This window comes from Pan paniscus, chromosome 12 (assembly GCF_029289425.2).
Source record: "Pan paniscus chromosome 12, NHGRI_mPanPan1-v2.0_pri, whole genome shotgun sequence".
NCBI lineage: Eukaryota > Metazoa > Chordata > Mammalia > Primates > Hominidae > Pan > Pan paniscus.
Window position 1 is genome coordinate 34,118,777 of NC_073261.2, and position 18,997 is coordinate 34,137,773.

At 40.9% G+C, this 18,997-nt stretch overlaps 1 protein-coding gene and 1 long non-coding RNA gene across 2 annotated transcripts in view; one reads left to right on the forward strand and one right to left on the reverse strand.

Moving 5' to 3' along the window:
- LOC130541211 (uncharacterized) overlaps nt 1-18,997 on the reverse strand; it is a 78,247-nt gene that overhangs the window by 40,690 nt on the left and 18,560 nt on the right. The window lies entirely within an intron of this gene.
- On the forward strand, nt 2,628-3,221 carry LOC117978982 (small ribosomal subunit protein eS24-like). The gene is given in 2 exon segments (XM_055108377.2): nt 2,628-3,002; nt 3,005-3,221. Coding segments are annotated over 2 exon segments (438 nt in total). The 5' UTR covers nt 2,628-2,642; the 3' UTR covers nt 3,083-3,221.

The window sequence follows — 18,997 nt, forward strand, 5'->3', positions numbered from 1 at the left end:
TCTGCCTCCCAGGTTCAAGCTATTCTCCCTGCCTCTGCCTCCCGAGTAGCTGGGATTACAGGCATGTGCCACCACGTCCGGCTAATTTTGTACTTTTAGTAGAGATGGGGGTTTCTCCACGCTGGTCAGGCTAGTCTCAAACTCCTGACCCCATGTGATCTGCCCGCCTCGGCCTCCTAAAGTGCTGGGATTACAGGTGTGAGCCACTGTGCCCGGCCCTTAAATTCTATTTCTTAAAAAGAGTCCGTTCAAGATTGGCATTATAGATACTCCTCAACTTACAATGGGCTTGTCTTAATGAACTCATCCTAAATTGAAAATATTTTAAGTCTAAAACGCATTTAATACATTTAACCTACTGAATATCATGACTTAGCCTCGCCTACCTTAAACTTGCTCAGAACACTTTTATTAGCCTACAATTGGGCAAAATCATCTACCACAAGGCCCATTTTAAAATATTGAGTATCTCATGAAATTTATTGAAAACTATTCTGATAGTGAAAAACTGGTCATATTGATGCTCATCATTAATGTACACACATGAAAGCACCATTATCAAGTCAAAAGAGCACAAGGTCAAACCACTGTAAGTTGAGGACTCTCTGTACTTTCTTAAATGTTTGATAGAATTCACCTAAGAAACCATGCAGCCCGGAATTCTTAGAGAAATTTTTAATTAAAAAAAATTCTTCAATACATAGAGAAGCTATTATTTCTTTCTTTTTGCATCAGTTTTAAGAATTAGTTTTACAAATAATTTCCCATGTTATTTGTCAAATTGTATTGGCCTAAAGTTTTCATAATTATATTGATGTCTATAGGTTCTGTAATTACAAACTCTATTTAATTCCCGTTATCTAAATTTTGTAGCTTCTCTAATTTTTTTCTGTGATAAATCTTGCTAGCCATTGTTTATTAAAAAATTTTTGTCAAAGAACCAACTTGTGGGTGTATTAATTAGCTCCACCTTTGGTTATTTTCTATGTTGTTGCTTTTTTATCTTTATCTCCTTCTTAATTTGGATATACTTTGCTCTTCATTTTTTTAGCTTTTTAGAGAAGAACCTAGAGGTCATTGATTTAAGCCTTTTATTTCCAATATTACATCTAAATTTACCTTTAAGAAATGATTTATCTGCATCCCATGTTTTAAGTTTTTAAAAATTTTTCTTTCAGTTTAAGCTATTTTGTGTGTGTGTGTGAAACTTTTCTTGGCCCATGAGTTTTTCTGAAGTATTTTGTTTAATGTTCAAATGTTGGGGTATTATTTTATACATCCTAGTGTTGTCCATCTCTGGTTCATGAAACAATCCATGTTCTCCATTGCACTTAGTTGACATGTCTCCATGTCTCTGGAGAATTCCTCAATCTTTCTAAAATGCTTTTGAAGAATACTGGCAGTTATTCTGTAGAACGCCCTTCCTCGATTTCAATTTGTCTGATGTTTTCTCATGATTAGGACTAAAGTTATACATTTTGTGTAAGAATACCATAGAACTGATGTTTTGTCCTACTCAGTGCATCATATAAGAAGTTACATGAAGTTCATTTATCTTATTATTAGTAATGTTAACTTTGATCACTTGGCTAAGGTAGCATCTCCACTTTGAAGTTACTATTCTGTAATTATCCTGTGGGAAGATACTTTCATATTATGCAAATATGTTCTTTCCCAACATATATTCACCACTAATCTTAGCATCCCTCCAAGGTTCTTTCTTGCTACAATTACTATATTTGCAAAATGATGATTCTTGTATTTTATGTCTCCTACATTTAATAAAATCTTACTGTAATAAAATACTGCCCATTCTCCCCCTTTGGTTTATATTTAATATATTATTTATGTCAATATGGATTCATTAATTTTTTTTTTTGAGATGCAGTCTTGCTTTGTCATCCAGGCTGGAGTGCCAAGGTGCGATCTCTCAGCTCACTGCACTTCCACCTTCCGGGATTCAAGCCATTCTCCTGCCTCAGCCTCCCAAGTAGCTGGGACTACAGGCATGTGCCACCATGCCCAGCTAACTTTTGTGTTTTTAGTAGAAGCGGGGTTTCACCACACTGGTCAGGCTGGTCTCGAACTCCTGACCTCAACTGATCTGCCCGCCTCGGCCTCCCAAAGGGCTGGGATTACAGGCATGAGCCACTGCACCCGGCCTGGATTAACTGAAAATTTTCTTCTGTAGATTGTAATATATTACTATTGTTATTTATTTTATTGCCCCAATTTTCTCAAATTTGGCTATGTAACTTTATTCAAAGTGGATTCTGTTTCCTTTTCACATTTTCCCCGTTTTGTATTTCCTTACTTTCTAGCATGACAAAATATTTCAAACTAATCTTCTATTTTTCCTGCCTAATCCTCATGTCAAATATGTTCCCAAGGAGCCTTGGTTCCTTTAATTGGAGAATGGTTTTCTCATTGTTACTGGGATTATGTTTCTAGGCCCTTTTGTTAGAGGAGCTAGAAAATGCATGTATGTATACTCACACATTTATACACATCTATATGTATACAATTATCCGTCTGTACATATACTAAAAACAATGACTTCATATAATACTTTTGATTCCAATCCAACACTACAGGATGCATTATAGCCTTTCTCCTTCCCTTATTTGTAACTCCATGCTCTGATGGTAGAAAACCTGGCTCTCATCAGACCACCATCACGAACGTCACCGCTAACTATCCACGCTAGAAAGTTCATGACCAACAGACTACTTCCGAGGAAACAAATGCTCACTGATGTCCTTCACCTCGGGAAGGCAACAGTGCCTAAGACAGAAATTCGGGAAAAACTAGCCAAAATGTACAAGACCACACCAGATGTCATCTCTGTATTTGGATTCAGAACTAATTTTGGTGGTAGCAAGACAACTGGCTTTGGCATGATTTACAATTCTCTGGATTATGCAAAGAAAAACGAACCCAAACACAGACTTGCAAGACATGGCCTCTATGAGAAGAAAAAAACCTCAAGAAGGCAATAAAAGGGAACGCCAAGAACAGAATGAAGAAATTCAGGAGAACTGCAAAGGCTAGTGTTGGTGCTGGCAAAAAGCTGAAGGAGTAAAGGTGCTGCAATGATGTTATCTGTGGCCATTGTGGATTTTTCATGAGATTAATAAACCAAACACTTCCAAAAAGAAAAAAAAGAAAGCCTGGTTCTCATCCACAGTATATTTACATTTTGTTCAATCCTAGCATACACAAAATTTCACATTTGCAAACTCATACCCTTGTGAAAACACATTTGTAAACTATAGTGAAGTATTTGTGCAGTTCTTTTTGTCTTTAGCCTTAAAGATACAGTCAAGAACTCTTGCTTTTTTAAAGTTACTTTGTTTAGCTCTTTTGTGCCCCAATTCTGTGTGGTTCTAATAATAATTTGTAAGAGTTGAGTTCATTTGTTACTGTTTGTATTCCATTCCCCCATATCTGGTAAATTTAAATTATTTATTTGAGGGCATGTGAAATATTATAACTCTTAAGAATTAGAGCTAAAAAAAATGCTCAGCAAAGTGTCATTCTTCCCTCTTTTGTGCTATTGTTTCTATTACCCCATTCTTTCCACCCCATTCACACTCACCCTCTGTAGGTAAACAATCTGTTTCTGGATTTTATTTCCCTGTATTTATTTTGCACAAAAGATCATACATGCATATTTCCTTAAATCCTATCCTTTTCTACATGAAGCATAGTACACTATACATACTTTTTGCACTTTGCTCTTGCTTTTAACACTAGTGCATTATATTCATTTTAAAACAGTTAAACATAGTTTTATGAACTCTAATAACATTTTTATCTTCTAGTTTCAAGATCCTTCACATTTCTGATTTTGTTTCTATTGTCTAATTTACTCCTGATTATGCTTTACATTCTCCTGCATCTTGGCATGTCTAGGAATTTTTTTTTTAATGCTGGAAATGTGAGTGGTTGCACTGTTGTTTTTTTCCTTTAAAAAATGCTATACTTTCCTCTGGCAAGCAGTATGAGTTACTTGTATCAGTTTGATCTTTTAAGGCCTCTTTTTAAGCTTTATTATGGTTGGCATACAAACAGGCTTCATTCCTGGTGTACTAGCTCGACTACTAAGGCATAGTCCCGTGAGCTATCACCAGGGACTCTCAGTAGCCAGATTGCATATATCTTTCCTCTTTGTCTCAACTCTGGGTATTATTCAGGTTGCATATTCCTAGTTATTTTATGCCAGTCTCATGGACTTGAACTCTATGCACGCACTGATTAGTTCTCAGCAAAAATGCAGAGGGTACTCCAAGGGTATTACAAGAGCTTCTTCTCTTTATACTTTCATCCTTTCTGGAGCTCTGCCATGCACCCTCTGTCTCTCCAGTCTCTGGTCTCCTCCTCAACTCAAAAAGCCTTTGAGGTTCTATTTGGGCTCCTTTCTGTGCCTGTGATTCAGAAATTGCAACTATGCAGAAAACTGTGGTGATCATATAGCTGGCCTTGTTTGTTTCCTTTCACTGTTTTGTTCCATTGTTCAATACCTGAAACTAATTGATAAATATATTTGGTCCAGTTGTCTAGTTATTTACTTCTAGTTATTTACTTCTAGTTATTTGCTTCAAGAAAAGCAAGCTTGATCCTTGTTATTCCATCAGACCTGAGGGCAAAAATTTGGTCATTCTTATCAAATTGTAAGTTTTTGATATCAAATTATAAGTAGCACTCACTGGCCAGAATGCCACCTTTGTGCAATATAGGAACAGCTGACCATTATTTAAGGTACTTTGTTACCATCTTCAAATTGCAGCAGTAAGTAATATACCAATCTATTATATGATGACTCTGAGGTAAAGAGTGCCCCTGGAGCTGTGCAAACTACAACTTGCATGATCATGAACTGCAACTCTGGAAGAATTCTAGAAATATGGAGAAAAAAATGCTGCTACATGTCAGCTGGCAAAAGAAAATGGGGTAATGATCACACTTTTTCATTAGAGGCTAGAATGGCTTGAAGGGAGTCTTAAGATAAAATTAGAAATATGTCAACTACTAAAGGAAACATAATTCAAGAAGCATGACAAGCTGGTGAATGTATACACTGAGAAGTAGTTATGGAAGACCAAATGACTGGATGCTTGACACTAAACCACAGTGTGTGATACAATCAAGAAATTAGAAATCATCAGAATGTATGCAATTACACATTATTTGTACACAGATATGTATATTTAGGGTATGTATCTACAAAATAATACATAATAGTCCCTCTATCTAGAAAAAAACCACTTAAATAAGCAACAGGAAAACTACTTAGTGGGAAAGAGGAAACAAAACCTGAGTATGAGAGTACGGAGGATCTATTCTCTTGACACTCACAGGGATGATAGATAAGACATGGAGCTAAGACCTTTTTTAGACTCAGTAGCAATTAAATAATTCTGTCTATGAGACAGTCAAGTTCCATGCCTTTTCATCTTCTAAAGCCTGCCTGTATTCCATGACTCACAGCCTCCTTCCAGCTTCGAAGCCAGAAATCACATCACTCTGACTTCTGCTTCCGTCATCACGTCTCCTTCTCTGACTCTATTTCATACCTACCTCTTTCTCTTATGAATATTCTTGCAATTACTCACCTAGGTCATCTTCCTATCTCAATCACATATGCAAAAATCTTTTACCATGTAAAACAACAAACGTAGTTTTAAAAATATTTGGGATATAATTACATGCTCAAGTGTTCTATGAGGAGTATTGTGTGCCTCTACAGCGTATGCTAAATTAAATGAGTATCTTCCAAGGACTTCTCCAGAAGTGGAGAATAAAGTATAGTCTCTGAAACCTGTGAATATGTTACCTGACATGGAAAAGGAGATCTTGTAAATGTGATTATCTTAAGCACCTTGAGATAAGATTATCATGGATTCTTCAGAGGGCCCAGTATAATCACAAAGATCCTTTGAAGAGAAGGAAGGATGCATAGGAGAGTCACAAGGAAATATGAATAGTAGGAGATTTAAATTGATGTGATCTAAGGAGGACTCAACTTGGTGTTGTCTCATTTGAAGCTGTGGGCAGCAGGGCCATGAGCTAAGGAATGTAGTCAGCTCATACAAGCTGGAAAAGGCATGAAAACAGATCATTCTCTAGAGCTTCCAGAGGAAGCCCAGCCCTGCTAACACTTTAATTTTAGACTCATAGAACCATTTAGACTTATGAATTCCAGAACCAAAAGGTTAAAAATTTACATTATTTGAATCTACTAAGTTTGTAGTGATGTGTTACATCAGAAATAAGAAAACTAATACACATGAACAAGAATATATCAGAACAATTAGTATCAAGTATTAGGCGTGGTAAAATCAACCTCAGACAGAGGTAGCAGTGAGCTGAGATTGTGCCACTGCACTCTGGCCTGGGCGACAGTTGAGACTCCGTCTCAAAAAAAAAAGTATCCCTGATCCTAGGACAAATTCCTTAAGCTCTCCTATAAACTGCATAACCAGAACCCCTCACTGCAGACATACCTAGACAAAGCATCCTTTGTCTCCTTTCTCCCAATAAGATGAAGGGCAGCCCCCACTGTGTGTACATCCCCTAAGAAATGCTTTGGGCTCATCATCCCAAAGTTTAGAGCTTATTTCTTTGGAATACTAACCACCTCCATCTCAGAACAGTCTGGGGCAGCCCCTTGTGGAAATTCCCCTGTGGTCACCTTTGGGGCAACTCCAGCTAAGTGCTGGACTAGAGGAAGAAGTCGGGGAGTCAGCAGAATTTTAAGGAATGGGCTGGCGCAAAGAGGATCCCACTGGGAGATCCTGAGATGCCTGCAAAGGTCTATGTGGGCTTTGTTGCCTGCCCCTCCCTGATGCCTGTGGGCTGCCCCGGGGATGCTGAGATGCTCCAAAATCTCCAGCGGGATACAGAGGGCTGATGGAGGGTCTGAAATTGCAAACAGTCAGTAAGGAAGTCCGGTGCTTGGATAGACAGGGAAAGGATTGGTTGGCATCAGCCATGGGCGGCCTGCCAAGAAACAGGCTAAGCTGGGGGCCCAGAGCAAGGTGTCAAGGCATGCAAGGCTCTTGGGAAACAATGATGAATAAGATGATATCCTCAAGGGACACAGGGTCTAATAGAAGAGATAATTATACAGAAAGATGATTCTAGTTTCTATGTTCTATGCTGGAGTAGAATTACATACCAGGGACTGAGGTGGGCAAAAAAAATGGAGTGTTTAATTCTGGGTATGGTAGTCTGAGAAAGTTTCCCAAAAGAGAAGGCAGACTGATAATAATTATCAGTGAGAAATGTTTCAATAAAAGTGGCTGCCAAATGGAGGGAGGGATTTCCCCTCTGAGGGAGTTGGGGTGATGGTAGGAGTGGTGGACTCTGGAAAGCTTCACAGAAGAGCTGATGCGGTAGGCTTTGCAGGATAATTATGGGTGTGTAATTTTGAAAAGCAAAGGGAACCAACCTGGCAAACGGTTGGCAGCACAGAAGTGTACAGCGAGTTTCGTAAATGGTGTGTAGTACAGTGGCTAGGATGTAGGTGTAGGACGGAAGTCTAGTGTAGTGCCCAAGTGTAGGGGCTTTGATTTTTATATGAAGGACTGTGACTATTACGGCAGGTCCTTGAATAATGTCTTTTCATTCAACATCATTTTATTGTAACGTTGATGAGAAAAAAACAATTCTCAGCCAGGGACTGTCTGTGTGGTCTTTCCACATTCTTCCCAAGTCCCTGGGGGTTTTCTCTGGGTACTGCAGTTTCCTCCCACATCTCAAAGATGTGCCCGTTATGTGAACTAGCATTTCTAAATGGTCCCCATCTGAGCCGTGTGTGTGTGTGTGTGTGTGTGTGTGTGTGTGTGTGTGTACACTCTGACATAGGATGGCATCCTATCCAAGATATAGGGCTGGGCTGGTTCTGCCTAGCGCCCTGAGTTGCTAGGGGACACTCTGGCCACCCACGACCCTGAACTGAAACACGTGGGTAAGTAATAATCTTACCTGTTTTTGTCACTGGTAATTAACAGGTTTTTCCCTGCTTTGTATTAGTTGCAAAGCAAGAAAACCCAATGAGAAACAAAGTCAAACAGGTTTTCTTCCTGACTGAGCACGGAGAAGACAAGACTTCTTGCTCTAAAGACACTCTCCCCCTGAAAAATAGAAGGTATGGGGTTTTGAAGAACTGGGTACAGGGAGGGAGAGCAATGTTAGCATGTGCAGGATGGGACTCCAGGTGCACAGGTTCAGTGCATAAACATACATCCTTATGCAACCCACGACACAAAATGGCAAGATTTTTTGGGGGGAAGGAATTTTAGTATTATAGTGATATGTTCATGATCTAGGCTGGTCGCTCTGGCTCATGCCTGTAATCACCAGCACTTTAGGAGGTCAAGGTGAGTGGATCACCTAACGTGAGGAGTTTGAGGCCCGCCTGGCCAATGTGATGAAACCTGGTCTCTACTAAAAGAAATACAAAAAAAATAGTTAGCTGGGCTAGGTGGTGCACACCTGTAATCCCAGATACTCGTGAGGCTGAGGCAGGAGAATCGCTTGAACCTGGGAGCCGGAGGTTGCAGTGAGCCGAGATGGTGCCAACTGCACTCCAGCCTGGGCAACAGAGTGAGACTCTGTCTCAGAAAAAAAAAAAAAAAAGATCTAAAAGCAACTAGAGGTCACCTGTTCAAGTTTGTGCTGGTTGTGGTTGGGGATGTTACCTCCTTCTAATATCTGGTTGGGGTGGAGCAACTCTGGTGCTGTTGGGCCATCTGGTTTCTTTATGCATTTGTGCCTACAAATAAAGAAACTAAAGACAACACAGTAAGAAAAAAAACTTCCCCAATTATTTCATCAGGGCAGCCCTGGTAACATTTTTATTGATTTTTTTATCTTTTTTTTTTTTTGAAATGGAGTCTTGCTCTGTTGCCCAGACTGGAGTGCAGGGGCTCGATCTCAGCTCACTGCAACCTCCACCTCCCAGGTTCAGGCAATTCTCCTGCCTCAGCCTCCCAAGTAGCTGGGATTACAAGCACGTGGCACCACGCCCAGCTAATTTTTTGTATTTTTAGTAGAGACAGGGTTTTGCCTTGTTGGTCAGACTGCTCTCAAACTCCTGACCTCAAGTGATCCTCGTACCTCGGCCTCCCAAAGTGCTGGGATTACAGGCGTGAGCCACTGTGCCCAACCTAATTTTTCTTAAATGTATGTAGAGCTCACATTTATTTCAGTGTTTAATACTGGAAGTGTTCTGGGCCTAAGTTTGGTGATGTTTTCGTGACCAGAAATATGCCATGGAAACAACTATTTCTATCAATTAGGCTATGTTAAAATTGGCGTAATTACAAGTCACAGTTTTCAAGAACATATTAAATCCTCACACTATGTGAGAACTTACTGTATTCAATAGGCAATGGAGAGTCAGAAAAGTTTAAGCAAAAATGTGTAATTCTTCTATCAGAACATACTTGATAACACATAATTTTATGAAACATCATGTTTATAACAAAGTTTTAAAATTATGTAGATATTATTAGGGTTGTGAAGATGAAGACTATATAAGCCCATTTATTTGCAAATCAGCACATAAACATAGTAGGATTAACAATATAAGCTGTACCTTATGCTAAATGTTGGTGGCAGCAGACAATAAATTATGGAGAACTTCAGAGGACACTAAGGTTGGATGGGATCTTGGAAGTTTTTTTTTTTTTTTAATTGATCACGGGATCTTGGAAGTTTTACAGGTCAATGCCACTCCATCTATTGGCTGAGTTTCACTAGGTTAATACATGAACAACAAAAAAATAACCTAGATCAGAAGTTAAAGATCATTTTATTGAGTATCTGCCACGTCTGTGCCATTGCAGTGTACTAGGTGCACTTATGAGTCCTCTACTTACAAATTGCTTTTCACAAAATATGAAACTCCAGGCAAAGGTTCAGACATATGACATTTGTTTTTAAAATCTGTATACAGCCTTGTATCCTTTTTCCTTTCCTTCCTTTTACCCTTTTTAAAATGTGCTATGGGTTTTATCTTAGACTAACATCTGTAATGTTGCTATACGCCAGGATTCAGTTGCTGTGTTTGATGAATCATAAAATGGTGTAAAACTTCAATTAGTGTACTTTTTAAATAAAGTATCTATGAATGTTTCCAGCAAAATGCTTATGATTTGAGTATTCACAAAGTATTAGTTTTCTCTGGATCTAACATTAATGTGAAAACCCAAAATGAATATAAAATATTAGCTAATAGATTTCAAAGTATTCTAAAAGTACAAAAAGTATATGATGTTATTACTTTCATATACGTAAAACATTAATTTTTAGTCAACATAAACATCAACTTTACACCTAAACTTGTATTAATTCAATTAAGAGTAAATTTAGTATCCTAAAGTCATCAAATATTAAAAAACAGAATGTATTCTGACTTGGAATATACATAAAATTTACTATTTTCAGCTGAGCACAGTGGCTCATGTCTGTGATTCCAGCACTTGGGAGGCTGAGATAGGCAGACTGCCTGAGATCAGGAGTTTCAGACCAGCCTGGCCAACATGGTGAAACCCTGTCTCTACCAAAAATACTAAGTTAGCCAGGCATGGTGGAGCTTGCCTGTAATCCCAACTACTGTGAAGGCTGAGGCAGGAGAATCACTTGAACCCAGGAGGCAGAGGTTACCGTGAGCCACGAATGCACCACTGCACTCTAGCCTGGGTGACAGAGTGAAACTCCTATCAAAATAATAATAACTATTTTCTGCAAGTCCCAAGATAAAATAGCATTGCAGAATACCTAATAATCCTGAGTTTGGTTTTCTTGGTTTTATTTTGTTTAGTTTTGTTCACCTTGACCTGGTGGGCTGGTGGTTCTTAGGTGCACCAAGGTTTTCATTTCTCTGTTCAAGATTTTAAAATCTTAATGTGGTAATTTCTCTAATTTTTTTTGACAGTTACGTCCCAGGTTGCAAATTAAAATAAAATTCCCATTTTACTAAAGTCCTTTGTTTATTAATGATTTTATAATGACTTAATATATAATTTAATGAGTAATGAGGGGCACTACATTTCAGAAATCAACACTGAAGAACTTATTCATGGACCCAAACACCACCTGTTTCTCAAACACCTATTGAAGTAAAAATACATATAAATAATTTTTAAAAATAAACACTAAAAATAAAGTGAATATGAAAAAATATACATCCAGGTTTAAAAAAAAACTATTTCAGTTAAACAACAAATACTTTTTGGGGGTACTCAACTCTACTACAAAATTATTTGTTGTTTATTATAATTAATAATACAGGTTAAAATGTATTTAAAAATGAAAATATAGTAAAAAATAAAGATATTAACAAATATTGGTATACTGCTGAAGGCCAGGCTCAATGGCTGTTTTCCAAAGTGGTTACACCAGTCGGGTTTGGTGGCACACACCTGTAATCTCAGCACTTCCGGAGGCTGAAGCAGGCAGATCACTTGAGCTCGGAGTTTGACACAAACCTGGGCTACATGGCAAAACCCCATCTCTACCAAAAACTGTAAAAATCAGCCACACATGATAGCATGCACCTGTAAGTCCCAGTTACTTAGGAGGCTGAGGTGAGAGGATCACTTGTGCCTGGAAGGTCACAGCTGCACTGGCCGTGTTCATGCCACTGCACTACAGCCTGGGCAACAGAGCAAGATTTTGTCTCCAAAAAAAAAAAGTTGGTAACAATGTGGAATAATTGGAACTAACATACATTACTGGTGGGAACATAAAATGGTATCATCAATTAGGGTGTTTTCTTGGCATTTGACTTTTTTAAAAATCAAGATATTGTCTCTCTATGTTGCCCAGGCTGGTCCTGAACTCCTGGGCTAAGACAATCCTCCAAATTCAGCCTCCCGAATACCTGAGATTAAAGGTGTGAGCTACTGTGCCTGAGTGGTGTAACCACTTCGAAAAACAACGTGGCAGTTTCTCAAAGGCTAAATGTATAGTAATCACATAATTCAACAATTTCACTCCTGGGTGTAAATCCAAGAGAAATAAAAATATATTTTCACACTAAAACTTACATATGAGTGTTCATAGCAGCCTGACTCATGACGGCAAATACACAGAAACAACACAAATGTCCATCAACTGATGAATGGATAAACATAAACTATTACTCAGCTATAAAAGGAAAGAAATACTGATACACACTAACCTGAAAGAAATTTGAAAACACTGTGCTAAGAGAAAAAAAAGCAAACCACAAAAGATCACACATTGTACAGTTCTATTTCTATAAAAGGTCCAGATTAGGCAAAACTACAATGACAGAAAATAAATCAGTGGTTGCCTATGAAGACACAGGAACATGGGGGAAGTAGGAGGTAGTGGCTAAGAGGTGAGGGTTTCTCACTCGTAAGTGGCTAACTCATAAGTGGGTAATCACTTCTAAGAGAGACTATGGTGGTGGATGCCAGCTCTGTGAATATTCTAAAAACCAGTGAATTGTATACTTTTTTTCTTTATTTAGAGACAGGGTCTCCTTCTGTCACCACGCTGTAGTGTAGTGGCGCCATCTGGTCTCACTGCAACCTATGCCTTCTGGGCTCAAGTGATCTTCCAGTCTCATGTCCCCAAGTAGTTGGGACTACAGGCATGAGCCACCACACCCAGCTAATTTTTGTATTTTTGCTAGAGATGCTGTTTTCTCATGTTGCCCAGGCTAATCGCAAACTCCTGAACTCAAGCAATCCACCTGCCTCAGCCACCCAAAGTCTTAGCATTATAGGAATTAGCCACTGCGCCTGGCCTGAATTGCATACTTTGATAAATGAATTGCATGATATGTTAATCATATTTCAATATTATTATTATTTTAAAAAGGGCCGGGTGTGGTGGCTCACGCCTGTAATCTCAGCGCTTTGGGAAGCCAAGGCAGGCGGACTGCCTGATTTCAGGAGTTCGAGACCAGTCTGGCCAACACACTGAAACTCCGTCTCTAGTAAAAATACAAAAACATTAGCTGGGAGTGGTGGTATGTGCCTGTAATGCCAGCTAGTCGGGAGGCTGAAGCAGGGGAACTGCTTGAACCAGGGAGGTGGAGGTTGCAGGCAGCCGAGATCATGCCACTGCACTCCAGCCTCCGTGACAGAGCAAGAGTCCGTCTCAAAAAGAAAGAAAAGAAAATGGGCATTGAACACAGGTGGCTCCCACCTACGTACAATCCAAGCACTTTGGGTAGCTGAGGCACAATGATCACTTGAGGCCAGGAACTTGACACCATCCTGGACAACATAGCAAGAACCCACCTGTACAATAAAAAATAAAGAAGTTAGCTGGGCATAGGGGCAAATGTTATGTTAGTCCCAGCTACTTGGGAGGCTGAGGTGGGAGGACTATCTGAGCCCGGGGTTTCAGGCTGCAGTGAGCCATGATCACGCCACTGCACTGCAGCCTGGGTGACAGAGCAAGACCCTGTCTCTGGGGGGGGGGAAAAAGAAATGCAAGTTTTTATCACCTACTGAGAGTAATCAACGTTCAGGAGGAACAGAGAAGAACAAAAGACCACTGAATGGTTGAGGGTGGGTTGCTGGTTAGGCTCAGTCACTAGCTGAGTAGTATCTGAAAAATTTATTAGTAAAATTATGGTGCTAGGGGTGAGTCATGCAGTCGAATGATGAATACTAAATCCAGTACAAACGCCCACGTTCTTTCTTTACATGAATTCCAGTGAAAAATTCCTAAGTGCCTAAATAGTAAGTAGTCAGAAACGATGGCAGCAGTGGTTTATTAAAGACTGAAAAAAGAGGCCGGGCGCAGTGGTTCATGCCTGTAATCCCAGCACTTTAGGAGTCCAAGGCCGGTGGATCACAAGGTCAGGAGTTCAAGACCAGCCTGGCCAACATGCTGAAACCCTGTATCTAATGAAAATACAAAACTTAGCCGGGCGTGGTGACATGCACCTGTAGTCCCAGATACTTCAGAGGGTGAGGCAAGAGAAATGTTTAAACCCGGGAGACAGAAGTTGCTGTGAATCGAGATTGTGCCACTGCACTCCAGCCTGGTGACAGAGCAAGACGCCATCTCAAAAAGAAAAAAGAAAAAAAGAAATGGCATCTTCAAGAACCACAAGAGAGTTCCACACTGAAGCAGCTCTAATTCTGCATTTGCTCAACTATTGATTTCAGTTAACCAATATGACACTATCTTAGGTAAAGTGTACAAATAACTCAATTTCATCTCCTCGTTAATAACTGATTAGGTAGTTTAATATCAATTCTGATTTTTAAAAAGCCAATCAGAAAAAGAATTAATTATGGAACCAATAAGAGGTTTGAATAGTTACAAACTGTTCAAAGGAGAATTCAAAAAACCACTCAGGTATGAGGCCATAAAGTATGATGAAATGAATTTCATTAATGTATTTTAAAATAAACGGCAACAACAGATGGGCACGGGTCTCCTCACCTCCAGCAACACAAACCCAATCACTCACCTATGGGGTTGCAAAGGCTGCATAGTCACAAAGAGACTGGTCTGAGTTGAGATTTCTTTACTTGTATTTGTATTCTAAGACAGGGTCTTACTCTGTCACTCTGGCTACAATGCAGGGGTGCACTCATAGCTAACTTCAGCCTTGGGCTGCAGGGATCCTCCTGCCTCAGCCTCACCATAGCTACGACTACAGATGAGCACCACAACACCCAGATAATTTTTTTTTTTTTGTAGAAAGAGGAGCCTTGCTATGTTGCCCAAGCTGGCCTCAAACTCCCACCCTCAAGAAATCTGCCCACCTCGACAACCAGAGTAACTGGTTCTACAGGAAAATACCACTATCCCTGGGTAATTATATTTTATTAATTTTTATTTGCATAGACAGGAGGTCTTGCTATGTTGCCCAGGGTGGTCTCAAACTCCTGGAATCCAACAATTCTCCCATCTCTGCCTCCCAAAGTGCTGACGCTACAGGCATAAGCCACTGCACCTGGCCCGACTTAAGATTTCTTTAATCTAGCATCCCATACTTCATATAATTGGGAAAATCGGTAGTTTTCTTGTTTTAATTACTTAGTATTTCAACAAGAATCAACCATCTCTCACCATTGCCAGGACCCTGGTCAGAACCACTATCACCTCCTACCTGGATGTTGCCACAGCTTGGCCTCCCTGCTTCTACTCAAATCTTCCCACAATCTTTCTCAACTCAGCCACCATGGGATGCTTTTAAATCAGTAGACAGTTCATGTCACCTCTCTGCTCAGAACCCTTCCGCATCTCCCATCTCAGACAGAATAAAAGCCAAAGTCCCAGCAATAGCCTCCCAGGGCTTACACAATCTGTACTGATCTGAGCCCAACAACTCCCTGGCCTCCTCCCCTACCTTCTCTCCCTCTCTCTGCTCCACAGGCCTCTTTCCTGAGCTTCAGACACACCACGGAGTTCCCTCTTAGCATCTTTATTCTGTTGTTTCTGCCTACAATTCTCTTCCCTCAGTACCTTGGCCAGCTCCTTCCCCTCCTTCAAGTCTTTGCTCAATTTTCACTTAGGAGGCCAACCCTGACCACTCTGTTTAATATTGCTATGTGTCCCCATTCCTGCCATGCTCACTCATTTCTTTTTACTTTCTTTTTTTTTAAGATATAATCTCGCTGTGTCACTCAGGCTGAGGCACCATGGCACCATGGCACGATCACAACACACTGAGACCTGGAACTCCTAGGTCAAGAAATCGTCCTGCTTCAGCGCCTCTAGTAGCTAAGACTACAAGTGGATGCCACCACACCTGCTAATTTTTTTTTTCCATGTAGACAGGGTATCACTTTGTTGCCCAGGTTTATCTTGAACTCCTGGGCCAAAGCAACCATCCTGCCTCAGCCTCCTAAATAGCTGGAATTATAGGAGTGGGCCACTACCCCTGGCTTCATGTTCATTTCTTCTTGCTGCTGTTACAAACTACCCTACATCGAGTGGCTTAATACACCACAAATCTACTACCTAACAGGTCTGGGGGCCAGAAGTCCAAAATAAGTCTATTAAGGCTAAAGTCAAGGTGTCAGCAGGACTGCATCCCTTCTGGAGGTTCCAGAGAGAATGTGTTCCCTTGCCTTTTCCAGTTGCTAAAGCCACCCCTATTCTTTGGCTCATGGCCCCTAACTGCATCTTCAAAGCCAGAAGCAAAGCATATTCGAATCTCCCTCTGTGACCTGTGCTTCCATCATCAAATCTCCTTCAATTCTGACTCTCTTACCTCCCTCTTTCACTTATAAAGACCTCTTGTGATTGCTGGACACAGAGGCTGTGGTTCACAACCATAATCCCAACAGTTTAGGAGGTCAAAGCAGGAGAAACGCTTGAGGCCAGAAGTTCAGAACCAGCCTGCAAAACACAGTGAGATCCCCTCAATTAAACAACAAAAAGAAGTAAGAAAAAATTAGCTGGGCATGGTGGTATGCATCTGTAGTTTCAGCTACTTGAGAGGTTGTGGTGAAAGGATCGCTTTAGCCCCAGAGTTCAAGACCAGTCTCAGCAATATAACAAGATCCCCTCTCTACAAAAAAATACAGAAATTAGCTGGGCACGGATGGTGTGCACCCGTAGTCCCAGATGCTTGGAAGGCTGAGGCGGGAGAATTGCTTGAGCCCAGGTGTTTGAGGCTGCAGTTAGCTACGACTGCATCATTGCACTCCAGATTGGGTGAAATAGACTCTGTGTCCAAAAGAAAAAGAAAACAAATACACATTTGGTTTCTGCCCCTCGTCCTGGCACAGAGCTTCTCAAGTTCTTATAAAGGCCTTGGTGATAAAGATAATAGGAGCATTTTTTGTTTGACTATTTGGTCTTAGTCCCAGGTTTCTAACACAAGAGCCTCTAAGACCTTTTGGGTTCACCATAGTAAGAATGCATTTGGTGATATTACTGAGATGACTGGGTGACTGAAAGCTCCTAGACAGCTTCAGAAAAAGGGCTGGTTGCCAGAAGAACAAACCATGCGATTGATTAGAGGCTTGGGGTCAGCCTCACCCACTGGACTCCAGGAAGAAATAGCGGCCTAAGACTGACTTAATCGCCAATGGTCAATGACTTCATCTATCACGACTGCTTAAAGAAGCCTTCGTAAACGCCCTCAACAACTGGATTTGGAGAATGTCTGGGTTGCTGAACACAAGGGAGATACCAGGAAGGTAACATGCACAATAGAGGGCATGGAAGTTCTGTACCCCTCCCGACACACCTTGCCCTGTGTTTTATTTTTTGTTTTTGTTTTGAGACAGGGTCTGGCTCTGTCTCCCATCCTAGAGTGCCGTGGCACAATCGTGGCTCACTGTGACCTATGCCTCCCTAGCTCAAGCCCCATCCTCTCATCCTAGCCTCCTGAGTACCTAGAATTACAGGCACTGAGTAGCTAGAACTATAGATCACTGCACCTGGCTAATTTTTAGAAAAATCTTTTTGTAGAGATGCGTTTTCACCATGTTACCCAGGCTGGTCTTAAACTCCTGAGCACTTAAGCGATGCTCCCGCCTCAGTCTCCCAAAGTGCTGAAATTACAGGCATGAGCCACTGTGCCCAGCAGGTACATCTCTTTCACTGGCTATTTCTGAGATATAGCCTTTAAAATGAACCAGTAAAAGAAAGTAAATTGGTGAGATGCAGTGGCTCACGCCCATAATCCCAGCATTTTGTGAAGTTGAGGTGGGAGGATCATGTGAGCCCAGAAATTTGAGACCAGCCTGGGCAACATAACAAGACCCCATCTCTACAAAAAATAAAAGAACTTAGCCAGATATGCTGGTGCGGGCCTGTAGTCTCAGCTATTTGGGAGGCTGAGGTGGGAGGATCACTTGAGCCCAGGAGTCCCATGCTACAGTGAGCTTTGATCACACCACTGCATTCCAACCTGGCAACAGACTGAGACCCTGTATCTCAAAAAAAAAAAAAAGAAAATCTGTTTTTCTGAGTTCTGCAAGCTGTCGGAGCAAATGATTCCACCCACCAATGGGGTCATGAAACCCTGTTTTCTAACTGGTTGGTCAAAACTACATGTAACAACCCAAGACTTGCAATTGGCATGTGGAGTGAGGGTAGACTCCTGGGACTGAGCCCCCATCCTACGGGGTCAGCACTAACTCCAGGGAGTGTCAGGATGGAATTGTGGGATACCCAGTTGGGATCCAGATTGTCTGAAAATCAGTGTGGAAACTCCACACGCACATTTGGTTAGAGGTGTTTAACCCTAACTACTGTTCACAAAAAAGGTCTACTCATTAGAACTGAAAATCATAAAATTGTAAGTTCTACAAAAATAAATCAACCTTATCTACTGGCCAGTCCTACCAAACTACAGAATGTGAGAACGGAAGGTCTAACCGTGGACTCGAGAGCTGACATTAGGAATGTCACCACCAACCTGCTCTCCAAGGACTCCTCATCTTCAACAGACTCCTCATCTTCAATGGGCAGGGTGGAAACTGCAACTTGTGCCATGATCCTTGCACAAGAAAAGAAGTAAGAAAGTGAGTGTAGAAATCCAGTGTCCTAAACTCACATCCAGAGCTGTGAGTTTTTCACCGGCTGGATAATTCACAGTTTTCTTGAATCAGGGGAAAAATAAGACTCAGAAACTAGGAATTCCTTTTGCCCAAAACTCTCATCAGATAGAGAATCCATCCACTAACTTTCTATCTAGTATTATTTCCATAAATTAGATCAATATCACTCCCAAAACAAATGTACATGGCACCCAAAATCTGTGCATTTCTCCCAAGTAAAAGAGGAGGCGGACGTGCGCAGTGTCTCATGCCTGTAACCCCAGCACTTTCGGAGGCCAAGGTGGGCAGATCACTTGAGGTCAGGAGTTCAACACCAGCCTGGCCAACATGGTGATACCGTCTCTACTAAAAATTAAAAAAATTAGCCACGTGTGGTAGCACGTACCTGTAGTCCCAGCTTCTTGGCAGGCTGAGGCAGGAGAATCGCTTGAACCCAGGAGGCTGAGGTTGCAGTGAGCAGAGATCGCACC